General features: G+C 45.1%; 1 protein-coding gene across 3 annotated transcripts in view; it reads left to right on the top strand.

Annotated features, from left to right (window-relative positions):
* LOC133260415 (suppression of tumorigenicity 18 protein) overlaps positions 1-13,503 on the top strand; it is a 90,438-nt gene that overhangs the window by 30,961 nt on the left and 45,974 nt on the right. For all 3 annotated transcript variants that reach the window (XR_009740807.1, XM_061438739.1, XM_061438738.1), the window contains exons 4-5: positions 298-497; positions 7,986-8,780. Coding sequence is in view for 2 of the 3 variants with exons in the window: in XM_061438739.1 (XP_061294723.1) it covers positions 298-497; positions 7,986-8,780 (995 nt within the window). In the remaining variant the exon portion in view is untranslated. The remainder of the gene's footprint in view (positions 1-297; positions 498-7,985; positions 8,781-13,503) is intronic.

The following is a 13,503-nucleotide window of genomic DNA, read 5'->3' as shown; positions in this document are numbered from 1 at the left end:
CAAACCAGTGCAAATCTTGTTTCATCCGTCCCTGGGTATTTAGTCTAGTGCCAGGCAAAGCTCAGATTAACATATGCTTACTCAGGATTAAGGATGATTTTTTTTTTAACTCTTCTGATCAGCAGTAAAATAGAATCTACACAGTTCAATGGATTCAACTCCCAGGCTGTTTTTGTTAGTGCTGACAACTAATCCCAAACTGGGCTACAACTTCCTTTGGGTTTACTTGGTGATGGTCAAGGGTCAGGGAGCCATGAACTCTTTTGCCATGTTCTTAGCCTGTGTCTGTTACTGCAGTGCTGCACACGATTGCACCACGGCCAAGAAGAGAAGAGCCGGGGAGCAGGCTTTGGGGGTCCCGGTGAACAAGAGAAAGTCCCTGCTCATGAAGCCCCGACACTATAGCCCCAGCGTGGACTGCGAGGAGGGACGTGCAGACCAGGCGGAGGCGGCGGGGCAGGACGACCGCCTGGAGACCAACCATCACCCCAGCACAGGTAGCAAGGGGCCTGGCCTCAGCTTTACTTCACTTCCTCCCCAGCACACAGACCCAGGCCCACCTTAGGGGGAACATGCCGTGTGTCCAACGTGGGATCAAAACCAGACACTGGTTTCCCTCAGCATCTGCTAGCGAGGACCAGTTTTCCTCTGTTACAGCAGGGAGGTCAAACGCAAGCCACAGAGCATCCTTGCCCGTGGGCCGTTTGCAGGAGCACAAGCTTGGACTGTGCCTCTTTCTGCAGAAGGTAAAAGCTGCTCAGCCTTGCAGTTGAAAAAGACCTTGACTCAGCAATGGGGCGGATGTCCAATCCCTAAAAGAGAAAACCTCAAAATGAGCTTTACAACATTTCCAAATGACATATGAGATGCAGTCTCTATTTTGAAATTTTACTTTAATTTTTTACTGACGTTTATAATTGATTCACAGTATCATGTTTCAGGTGTACAGCATAGTGTTCAGTATTTTTTCCATATACCATAAACAGTTATAATTCCCTGTGCTGTATGATACACCCTGTTGCTTATCTATTTTACACATAGTAGTTTGCATCTCTTAATCCCCCATCCTGAATTTTATTTTGAAATTTTTAGGATGTGCTTCTCCCCAGTTCATGGTCACACCCACTAGACCCGGTTGTCACAGTACCTCCAGGAGCTAGACCATCACAGACCACTTTGTGCATGAGGCTGACATTGAAGGACATGCGAAGTATCTCAAAAGTTTGTTTTTAAAAATACATGGAGATCTAAACCTTGACTTAATTAGAAAGTGAAATTAAATGTACGTATCTTCTATTAGACCTAAGTATGGGCTTCCCTGGTAGTTCAGGCAGTCAAGAGTCTGCCTGCAATGTGAGAGACCCGGGTTTGATCTCTGAGTTGGGAAGATGCCCTGGAGAAGGATATACCAAACTACTCCAGTTTTCCTTTCTGGAGAATTCCATGGACAGAGGAGCCTGGCAGGCTACAGTACGTGGGTTGCAAAGAGTTGGACACAATTGAGCGAGTAACACTTTTCACTTTCATGTGCTATTACATACACATTTTTTTGAATGTGTTTTTAAGTAATCAAAATATACCAAATAAATTGTCCTTTGGAAGAAATATACATTATACAAGCCTAAGGCAATGAGATTCTTAGGTCATAAAAACCTATTGCATATAGAATGGTAGTAATTGCAATAGGAGTTAACAGAAAAAGTGTCAAAGTGTATTGACTGAGTGGATGCAAATCTTGGAGCACAATCATCGGTCTCCAGTAATCTACACTTGCAAGTAGTGTGAGGTTCTGTAGTTTAAACAATTGTATTCTTATTTATTAGCGTTGGAGCAAATTTCCTGGCTTTTCTGTATTTAACATATGTCTTCAAGCCTCATAGCTCATCTGTAAATTATCATCCTTGACTTTTTTGTTTGTTTGTTTCCTTGGGCTGGTCAGTTTCTTGCTGATTCCTGAAAATTGCAGGTTGAATCTAGTGTCAGGGAAAATCCTTGATTTAGTATGGTTAGACTTGAGGTATAAGGAGATGCAAGAGACACGGGTTTGATCGCTGGGTAAGAAAGATCGATCCCCTGGAGTATGAAATGGCAACCCACTCCAGTATTCTTGCCTGGGAAATCCCATGGACAGAGGAGCCTGGCGGGCTACAGTCCATGGGGTCACAAAGAGTCGGACATGACTGAGCGCAGCATATACACACACAATAATTAATACCATTGACATTAATGTACCAAGTATTCAAGAAAATGGGCATCTTTTACACCAACACATTTTGCAGGTGCCAGGAAGACCAGGTCTGTACCTGCCCACTGGCTTCCCACCTTCTGTTGTCGCTGAATGATCATTGTAGGTGCTTGATATTGACCAGGAAAATATACTGTCAAATGTTCTCAGTTAAATATTCACTTATAAGCACTGATGGACATCTCTCTGCAGCTTCAGAAAGGTTCACTCTTTTTATATTCAATTTTAGAACCATCACGACTAATAATGAATATGCTAAACTTACACTGTGGTGGCCATTACTTTTGATTCTTACTATATCTTGAACACATAAATCATATCACTTAACCCACCCAATGGTGACATGACTGTGTAATTGTGACCACAGGTGTGCAGATGAGACCGCTGAGGACAAGCGAGTTAATGCTGAAGGTGATGCAGCTTGTAGCTGTTGGAAAGAAGATAATTAAGAGACAATCAAAGGACAAGCAAGATTCTGATCTCTCAGCTAACCATGCTCCATAATCCAGTCCTCATGCTCTGAGTATCTTTAGAAGGCAGATTGGGCAAAGTCCCCCCCATGTCACGTCACGAAGTCACATGTCCAGAAATGACCAGTCCCAGGTGCTCCCTTCCCTGGCTGAGAGAGGAAAACTCTAAGTGGTCTTTAGCCTCCTAAGCAAGTCCCCCAGAGAGAAAGAGAGCTGGGTTTTCATCCAAGCCCAGCCTAAGGGCTTTTATCTACCATCCAGGTGCCCCGAGGTATTCACCTGACCAGGTGTGTGCCTGACTGTGTCTTCAGTGGGCAGTTTAGGTGATGAGAGAGGATACAAGCTCATGAAAGCTAAGGTCATGAACCTGAGTCCCTTTAATGGCAAAACTGTGCCTCGTGCACCTTCTGCCAGTTGTCTTTCCAAGAGCTGCCCGTGGGCAATAAGAATCACAGAAGAGGGACTTGCCTGGTGATCCAGTGACAAAGATTCTGAGCTCCCAATGCAGGGGGCCTGGGAGTAATCCCTGGTCAGGGAACTAGATCCCACATGCTGCAACTAAAGATCCTGTATGCTACGACAAAAGCCCAGTGCCACAGAAGAAACATTTTTAGGAAGAGAGCGATAGATAGAAGAGAATTTAGACAAAACAATGCAGATGCACCTTTTCCACCGGGGCAAACAGAAGGTGAGCTCAAAGCACCATCAGGAGGCAGGTTGAGCTCACGCATTCCCAGTGCAGATGAAGGAAAGAAGTGGGGTGAACCACTGTCTGGAGTCCTTCCCAGGCTGTGAGCACTAGCTCGTGGATCTGAGAAACTCCTCACACTCGTGGGAGCTCTGAGGGCTGGGGTGACATTTTGAACATATTATCTCTCAAGAAACAGCAAGTAAGGGATAAGCCACTCCCACTTAAAAACTCTGAGAGACGAATTCATTTCTTAGGGCTTTTATTCTCAGCAAAACTGACATAACTCAGGAGGCCTGGAAAACTAATTTGCCTGTAAAAATCATTCAGCTAGAAACAGAACTAAAATCCGAAACTTAGTTATACTAAAGGAATCAAACTCAAAACGTGTTGTGACTTTCGGAGGCTTGCTTTCTTTTAATATTTATTTTTATTTTTGGCTGCATGGGGTCTTAGTTGCAGCGCACACTTTCTCTAGTTGCAGCGCACAGGCTTAGTTGCCCCACAGCATGTGGGATCTTAGTTCCCCAACGTGGACTTGAACCTGTGTCCTCTGCATTGGAAGGCAGATTCTTAACCACTGGACCACCACGAGGATTTCTTTTGTTTAAGCCATTTTGATGCAGAACAGCTGACAGGCATGGGTGATCACTGCTCTGTACATTCAGGATTACCAGACCCCTCAGAGAAGAGACTTTGATGTAAAGTAAATCAACAAATGTGAGCTTTTACATATCAGGCCCCCCCAAAGAACAGTTTATTTATTTTTTGCTCTACGAGGAAAGTGTTGCCCCTCTCCAAGCCCAGGAGTGTACCAGAGGAATTTTCCATCACGTGTTGTTGTGAGATGCACTATGTTAGTTTTTGCTTTGTTGTTGTGTTTGTTTTTTGTATTTTTATTTATACATTAGGTTGTGTTGTTTTTCATCACCAGTTAGCTGACAGGTGTATTTTAGTATTTTCCTATAATTCAGTCTTGAAAGTATCCAGATTTGGGCAAACAGTAGGCACCCGGCTTCCGAGTTGACTCTTAGCCCCCCACTGGCTGGCCATGTGAACTGGGCAAGCCCTTAGCTCTCTAGAACCCTGGTTTCCCTTTGGTAGAAGAGATTCAAAAGTGCCTTTCTTGGAGTTATTGTGAAGATTAAATGAAATAAGTAACTGGACATTATATCAAGGACATACCAGTTTATTGTCAGGATATCTTATTGTTGGCTCATTGGTCACTGGGATATCGGATCATCCTTTTTTTTAAAAAATTTTGACTGTGCTGAGTCTTTGTTGTGGCTCAAGGGCTTTCTTAGTTGCAGCACGAGGGGACTTCTCTGGTTGCAGAGCACAGGTTCTAGACCCTGTGGGCTCCACAGTTGGCAGCACCAGGCTCAGTAGCTGCAGTGCACCAGCTTCATTGCTCCGAGGCATGTGGGATCTTAGTTCCCCAACCAGGGATCGAACCCGTGTCCTCTACATTGAAAGGTGGATTCTCAACCACTGGACTACCGGGGGAGCACCTTATCATTGCTTTAAAGATGAGGACCCAGGACTCCAAGGACAGTGGCCTGCCTGAGATCACACAGGTCATGACCCCCAGTCTCTGGACTTCAAACCTGGGGCGGAGTCTCCCTCCACACTGTGCACGTGAGGAGGGGGACTCCTCACGTCCCCCAGGCAGCTGGTGATCATAGCGTGTGTGATGTAGACAATGGCGACCAGGGCTGAGTCCTCTTCAGATGCAAGGCTGGGCCCTTCCACGGCCGGCAGGTCACTACTCACTCTGAATGAAGACAGGCCCCGCCTTGTCCAGATGGAGGCTCCTATGTCTCCTCTGCCATCGCTTGCTCTGTTGCAGCGTCAGGAAAGGGACAGTGTCCATCCTTTATTGATGACCCATAGGGTGTCACCTGCTCTCCCATGAGGCTGAGGAGCCACCGCAGTTGACACAGACACATGCCAGGCCCAGACTCGAATGAGGTCCCCAACACAGGTCTCTTGGATTATTTCAGGGGCAGAAGCACAAAATAGATGACTTAGCCACCCCAGAAAGTAAAATCGCATGAGCATAGAGAATATAGGGAGCCTGGGCACCCCATCACAGATCTGTCAGGCTCGAAGTGAACTCAGGGTCTCTCTCTGTGACAATGACTGACAGCAGCGGGTGGGCGCGTGGCAGGTTGGTTGGCAGGTTTGCTGAGCATGCCTGGAAACCCCCGGACACCGCTCGCCGGCACCTCTCCCGGCAGGGCTCCTCTCTTTCTGAAGAATAATTAATAAATATTTTCTTTTAGCATATAACCAACAGTTGAACCAAACAATTATGGAAACTGGAAGTGACCCAAAACGCTCGCATTGGCAGCAGCTCGGTGACACGCATTGTCGGGCACACGTGCACGGCTGTCACCCCGCCTCTCCGACGATCTGCACTTAATAGGAATATTTTAAACTATGTAGCTAAGCAACAGAGGTAATTGTTGCTTTCCAGAGCTTTTGTTAGCACTCTCACACAGCCCAAATATGCATAATTAGGTATAATGTCTATAAATCATTATTGTACACATGTGGGTACTTAAGTGGAGTTGAGAGAATAGTTCAATGAATTGAGCATATCCACGGAAAACGCTTTTTATTTGTTTTCTGTAGTTCATAATACTCTAAAATTATCATAACCCTTTACACTTTCTCTTAATAGCCAGCCGTGATATTGAGAAAAACTTCATTTGCATTTTAGACTATGTTTAATACATTATTTAAACCTGGAGTTCCTCTGATATGAATTCAGGAGAGGATAGACCGTCCTCTCAAATATTATGGGCTGGGTTTTGCCAGCCTCTTTTCTAGGAAGTAAAATGTTAAATTTTTCAGTTTATGTTGAATAGATCCCAACAAAGGACTGCACCCTATAATCAGTGGTATTTAAAGGGGCTAGTGTTGTGACTCAATTCTTCTCTTCATCCAAAAATGCTTTTAGTTACTATGGCAATATTTACTTGATCCTGGCAGTCCAGTGTTGATTTAGGGAGATAATTACCAGAAAGGAAGATGATGGAGATGTATTTTTGAGTGTCCTTGTCAGAGACAATGTTTATAAAAAATTAAATGGGACCCAAAAAAAGGCATATTGTCTTCTGCACAGACACCCTCTCCCGCAGCCCTTCCATGGGACGTCTGTTCTTTTCTTTCCTCCCAAGACGTGCATTAACGCAGAATGCCCTGCACTTGGTGTCTTTAACAGTCTTTAAGGAGGCTTATTATTTTGTCTTCCCATCCCCCACTCTGCCTGTAGAGACACAGCAATGGTCCTGCTTTATTTTTTTTGTCTTTATGAATGCCAGGGACCACTGCTGGGTTGTCTGGTGTATTTCATAGGCTGGCAAGTGCTGAGCTCCCTGGGCAACCCCTCCCCAGGTGCCAGGCTGGGGCTGGGGCACCCACGGACCTGCACCTCAGTTGGTGTGTTTGCACGGGAACAGTGTATATAAATAAACACACAGTCTGTCACCCCGACTGGGCCACTGCCAAGAGGGAAGGGGGTGACACTGGTGGCTGCTCTGGATGTGGATACGACAAGGACAGACGGGTACTTGGGCGCCTGTCCTCAGTCCCAGGCCTTCTTGACCATCAGGACTGGGAACAACTAGCTGACATTCAGCATCCTCTAACTATCCCTACCTCTCTTTTCACATAAGTGTACATGGGTACCAGGCCAGAAACTGTGCTACTGGTCAAGGCGTTATTCTGTCTTATGCTTTTTCCATTTACTTGTGTTTCCCTTGGTGTGGAATTTTCATGTTACAAGTATGAAAGTGATCAGGGCTTCTTTTAGTTACCATCTCTGTGTAGATGTGTTGTGTATTTTAGCTAACATTCCATAACATCTGAAAGTTTGTTTGGGACACTACAGAAGTAGAGAAAATCGACTGAATAAGCTTTGAAAATATATTGCCAGGGAGCAGAGAAAACCAATGAATACTTCCTTTAAAATGTATAATAGGACATATATTTGATTTTCTTCCAGTTGGCTGAGACTTGCAAATATAAGACGTACAGTAATGTGAATTTCACATTCAGAACTCTGATGGTTGAGCATTTATTTCAGTAACTAAACACACTTAGCTCTGACATGTTGAAAATTCAAATAGCTCATTTCTTTAAAGGTAATTCTTAAGAACATTAAGGTCTGAATTTTACTTTGTTTTGTTGAGAGTGTATATTTTTCTACCCAATGTTTATAAAACTGATAGAGTCCACATATTCACATATTGCATCTATTATATATGTGTGTGTGCTAAGTCACTTCAGTTGCGTCTGACTCTTTGCAACCCTATGGACCGTAGACTTCCAGGTTCTTCTGTCCATGGAATTCTCCAGGCAGGAATACTGGAGTGGGTTGCTATGCCCTCCTCCAGGGAATCTTCTTGACCCAGGGTTCGAACCTGTGTTTCCTGCACTGCAGGTGGATTCTTTACTGCGGAGTCACCAGGGAAGCCCATCGTATATGTATCTATTTATTTATTGGTCATTGTAATTTCCTTAAAATATTTTTATTCTTGTTTTTCAAATAATGGCTTTCTTTTTCCCCTTGAAGAAATCATGATAAAACCCATGGATGAGAAGTTTCATTCAACCGCACAAGAAAAATCAGATGGGAAGGAAGACAGATACGGCTGTTATCAGGAACTCGTGGTCAAATCTCTAATGCACTTGGGGACACTGGAAAAAAGTGCATCTGCTCAGACCATAATTGAAAACTTAAACGACAGTGGCATCCAGTCTCTAAAAGCAGAGGGGGACGAAGTGGATGAGTGCTTTATGGTTCCTTCCGACGATGGAAAAGATAAGACCGACAACTCCCGGCTGCGGTTCTCGCCCTCCTCCGACAGCGACAGTAACTCTGAAAGTGCGGAGAATGGTTGGGACAGTGGCTCCAGCTTCTCAGAAGAAGCCAAACCTCCGAGGGTCCCAAAGTATGTTTTAGTGGATGATAGGAAAGACCTACTGGAAGTTCCCGAAATAAAAACTGAAGGCAACAAGTTTATCTCCTGCAAAAATGTGTGTGATTCAGAAACAGAAAGGAAAGACCCTCAGAACACTCCGTTGGACCCATCAGATGGCCCAGCCCAGCCCTCCTTCCCAGGGAGTGAGGACCGCGGCCACGGTCGTGGGTGTCCAGCCGCAGGGACGGAGGAGGCCACTGCCCTGGAGAAAGCCAAGGGGAACCTGAGTCTGCTGGAGCAGGCGATTGCCCTGCAGGCTGAGCGAGGCTGCGTCTTCCACAACACCTACAAAGAGCTGGACCGCTTTCTGCTGGAGCATCTCTCCGGGGAGAGGAGGCAAACCAAAGTCATCGACACGGGTGGAAGACAAGTCTTTCCCAATAAACGTAAGACCCGGTTTTGCTTTTATTTCATTTAAAATTGCTTTATAGTTGGGGGTGGAGAACGAGTGAGATTTGATTGCTTCTTCCAGATATCTTTTTGACAGTTTAACACAGTTAAAAATCTAATTTGTACTATAAAATTACCCAAAATTTCTCCTATTCTCTAGCTTGTTCTCAGATCAAGCTTGGTTGGTTTTACTTGGTTTTCACACACAAGAAAAATCATTGACTATATTTCTCGTAATGTGATTTTTTTTTAAATATATGGTACTTTTTTTTAAAAAAATGGTATGTTGGATACGTTAGAAGTACATTAGTATTTACTGAATTTTAACTGTTCTTTCCCACCCTCTTTCTGGGATCATCTCACTAGCTTGGAGTTTCATCAACGTCAGGCTACTTGCAAAGCCAGGCAAGATGTTCTCATCATTCTTGGGAGGAGACTGGGAGCTAATTCCTTTATAAGCCTATGCTTTAAACAAGCTCTCTGACTCTGGGTCTGGAAACATCTGGACCAAACTTGAATGAGAAAGTCAGTGTGCTTGGAGTAGATCTAAAAATTGATCCTCAGACTTTGGGAAGTTGCATCTCCCATGAAGATGTACCCCACCACCGAGTCTTGCACTGTGTGGGCCTGGTGATGAGTCCTTCAGTTAAGTGGGGTGTCCCAAGGGGTGGTCCTTAAGGGCAACCTACTCCAGTGTACTGGATCCTCCTCCAGGGGATCTTCCCTATGCAGGGATCAAGCCTGTGTCTTCTGCATCTCCTGCAGTGGATTCTTCGTCACTTTACCACCTGGGAAGCCCTAAGTTATACATATACATATATCTATTCTTTTTCAGATTCTTTTCCCAAGTAGGTCATTATAGAATATTCAGTATAATTCCCTGTACTATACAGTAGGTGCTTGTTAGTTATCTATTTTACATGTAGTAGTGTGTATATGTCATTCCCCAATTCCTAATTTATCTCTCCCACCCCACTCTTCCCCATGGGTAACCTTAAGTTCATTTTCTATGTCTGTGAGTCTATTTCATGGATAGGTACCATTATTTTAGATTCCACATATAAGCAACATCATACGATGTTTGTCTTTCTCTGTCTGACTTACTTCACTTAGTATGATGCTCTCTGGGTCCATCCATGTTGCTGCAAATGGTATTATTTTATTTTTTTTTATGGCTGAATAGTCCATTGTATGTACATACTACTTCTTCTTTATCCAGTCTTCTTTCAGTGGACATTTAGGTTCATCCATGTCTTGGCTATTGTGAATAGTGCAGCGATGAACATTAGGATGTATATGTCCTTTTGAACCAAACCACATTTTCCTCCAGATATGTGCCCAGGTGTGGGGTGGCTGGATCATATGGTAACTCTATTTTCAGTTTTCTGCGGAACCTCCTTGCTGTGCTCTGTAGTGGTTGTACCAGTTTACATTCCCACCAGTGGCGCAGGAGGGTTCCTTTTCCCCACACCCTCTCTAGCATTTTTTGTTTATAGACGTTTTAATGATGGTCATTCTGACTGGTGTGAAGTGGTACCTCACTGTAGTTTTGATTTGCATGTCTCTAATAATTAGCAATGTTGAGCATCTTTTCATGTGCATAACTTGCTTTTTTTAAAGCAAGTTCCTGAGGTGACTCTTGGACACCGTAAAATCTGAGAATCACAGAATTAGGGGAGGAATATACTAGAGAAGGTCAAGTTTGGGGACTTACAGGGTTGATGAGAATAATGTGCTATCTGGCAAGATGTTTTGATCATTGAAATTTATCGAGAAATCAGGTGGGTATTTTAAATCCATTTTAGTACTCATCTGAAATCTTGTCTAATACTGTGTTGCAACTCATCTCTGAGGAGAAAAGAATAAAATAATGTCATTTGGTGAGGGATAAGATAAGTAGTTCTTTGGGTACATACTGTAAGGGCTGAATATTAAGGACCAGCATGTAGTCTGGGGTAGGATGCTGTATAAGCAGCCCTGAGCACTCCATTCACACTCAGCTTGGAAACTTACCTGTGTGTGTGTGTGTGTTTGTGTGTGTGCATGTGTATGTGTTTTAATGAACAACAAAATCAGAAAAAAAGATGAGATTTACTTCCTATTCCCAAACCCCATCATTTCGAAAGCACTCTATTTCCTCCCTTCTAAGACACACAGTTTTCCCATTTTAGCATCTTTGTAAAATTAGAAGGGTGTGCCATTATTCAGTTTTCAATTGTTTCTCCTTTCTCACTGGCACACAGGATAATGTTTCCTCTTGCAACTGATGGCATCTTCAGCCACTGATATCTTGACTTCAGAGACACTTTGTCTGTTCCACAGTTTAAAACACATGATAATACTTTGGTCTCTTCTATAGAACTTTCAAAACATTTTTTGTTTACAAAAGTTAGCAAGGCAATAGAATGTGAGTTAGGGAATACAGGTCATGGTGGAGCCTTAGAGAATCGCTGATGGGACTAGATGAGTCCATGGTGTAGCCTGTGTGTGTGTATGTGTGTGTGTGTGTGTGTGTGTGTGTGTGTGTGTGTGTAGGGGGTGAGGTCATGCCTTGGGGTGTCAAGTCCCTGCAGGGAACTTCATTCCAGACAGGAAGAAACAGGCAGAACAGTGAAGCCGACTGCTGGGGCTTCTGGCTTCTCTCAGAGGATGTCCAGGTTCATACTCTTCCTCTCATCCCTGGTGTGGGATCATAAGAGGAGCTTTTTTTTTTTTTTCTCTTGAGAGTATATTCCATGCGCTTAAGTTAACACCAGGTTTCCCAGGCGTCTCAGTGGTAAAGAATCCACCTGCCAAAACAAGAGATGCAGGTTCAATCCCTAAGTCAGGAAGATCCCCTGGAGGAGGAAATGGCTACCCACTCCAGTATTCTTGCCTGAGAAATTCCATGGACAGAGGAGCCTGGTGGGCTACAGTCCATAGGGTCCCAAAGAGTTGGACACAAACTGAGTGATTAAACAATGATAAGTTAGCACTAATTTCCCATGCGCCTCGGGCATGGGACTTTGCTCTCCAAGAATACTAGGATTTTAAAGTATCATTTCACCCAGGTCTTAAGTTACCAGGTTTGGCTGTCCTGCTGCCACCAGCCACAGGGAGATTTTGGGTCGCAGGGTAAGTAGAGTCACCGTATAATTTATTCTATGGCCTGTGACATTTTCAGGGTGAAGGGGAGCCATGAGAACAAGCCCACGAGTCCATCAGGATGTCAGGTCATCAGAGCACAAGGTCATTTTCATTAAGCAGCATCCAGGAAAGAAAATGAAGAAAGAAAAGCCAGGCCAGAGAGCCCTCCCACCCCCAGAGCTGCTGCTGCGCTTGGTTCAGGCACAGGGCTGGCCCTAGAGAGCACTGTGGGCATATTTGTTCCCACGAAGAGGGGCTGGCAGACACGGCCCCCATCTGGGCAGGGGCCAGCCTCCCTTATCTCCCACACCCCCTCTGGCTTCCTGCAGGCAGATAGCGTGGCCAGACCTCTCACCGTGGTTTGGAAATGCAGCCTCACCTGGCCAAGATCCGAGGGAGGGAGGCCATCAGAATTCAGGTCGCTTCTTCTTTCCAATGCGCTCTCTTGGGGTGTTGGCACCCCCCATCCCGATTTCATGTTAATCAAACGTCGAGGGTTTTGACTAGCTTTTTGCAGACATTCTGTACCCAAACGAACTTGAAATTTGGCAGCATTTTCAGACTCAGTGAAAAATAGCCCCACAAAATCATGCAACATGTCAGAACTCTTCATATATCCCTTTGTCTCTCACAGAAAACAGTGTAGTCTCCACATCCTGGCGTTAAATCCTGTCTCCGAAAACACGCACAGTGGCTATTCCAGTGTCCCTTCCCACCAACTGCGTCCTTTCCCTGCTGATCCCTGGCCCCCCACCCCAGGCAGCACTTCTAACTCCAAGGGTCCTTGGCTCCTCCCACTTTGTTAAAACTAGCACCCCCTCCCCCCCCGCCCCCAATAATTGCATTACACACAACCTGCTGTGCCCATCTGCCCAGGACCGTTTACCCTCCGAAAACTGGGGTGACGTGGCCACACTGAGGCACGTCTGCTCTCCACGATATTCATCGGGCTGCCTGGCGCTCTGTGCCACCTCTGGAGCCGGAGCATATGGCCCTCTGCGTCCTAGCAGCTGAGACCATGCCCGCACCCCTCGCCCGTGGCTTCCCTGCGGCAGGACCTCGTGGACTGTTGACTTTCACTCTCAGCACTGTGTGTTCCCAATTCCTAATGATGGAGTTCTGATAACCGCAGTCTCTGCACCACGCTGGTCCTTTCTATGAGGCCCTCTCTGCCTGTTCTGGTCCTGGTTCTCTAGAAGCCCCAGTGTGAGGGGCAGACCTGTCCCAAGCTGGCATTGTCACTTCACTCACTAGTTAAGAGTGCAGTTTCACCTCTGAGAATGCATTTCACTTTTAAGCTTATCTACCCTCAGTCATGAGTATAAACATATTCATGTTAGTCCTCACTTATTTTATGTATTGATGTAATCCTTGATCTAACCCTCAGGCTTCCCCGGTTGTTAAGGGGTAAAGAACTCACCTCTAATGAAGGAGATGCAGGAGACACAGGTCCAATCCCTGGGTCGGGAAGATCCCCTGGAGAAGGAAATGGCAACCCACTCCAGTATTGTTGCCTGGAGAATCCCATGGACAGAGGAGCCTGGTGGGCTACAGTTTATGCGATCGCAAAGAGTCGGACATGACGGTGCACAC

This window comes from Bos javanicus, chromosome 14, assembly GCF_032452875.1.
Source record: "Bos javanicus breed banteng chromosome 14, ARS-OSU_banteng_1.0, whole genome shotgun sequence".
Classification (NCBI taxonomy): domain Eukaryota; kingdom Metazoa; phylum Chordata; class Mammalia; order Artiodactyla; family Bovidae; genus Bos; species Bos javanicus.
The sequence above is the reverse complement of the archived record's forward strand: the minus strand, read 5'-3'. Positions and strand labels throughout refer to the sequence as shown.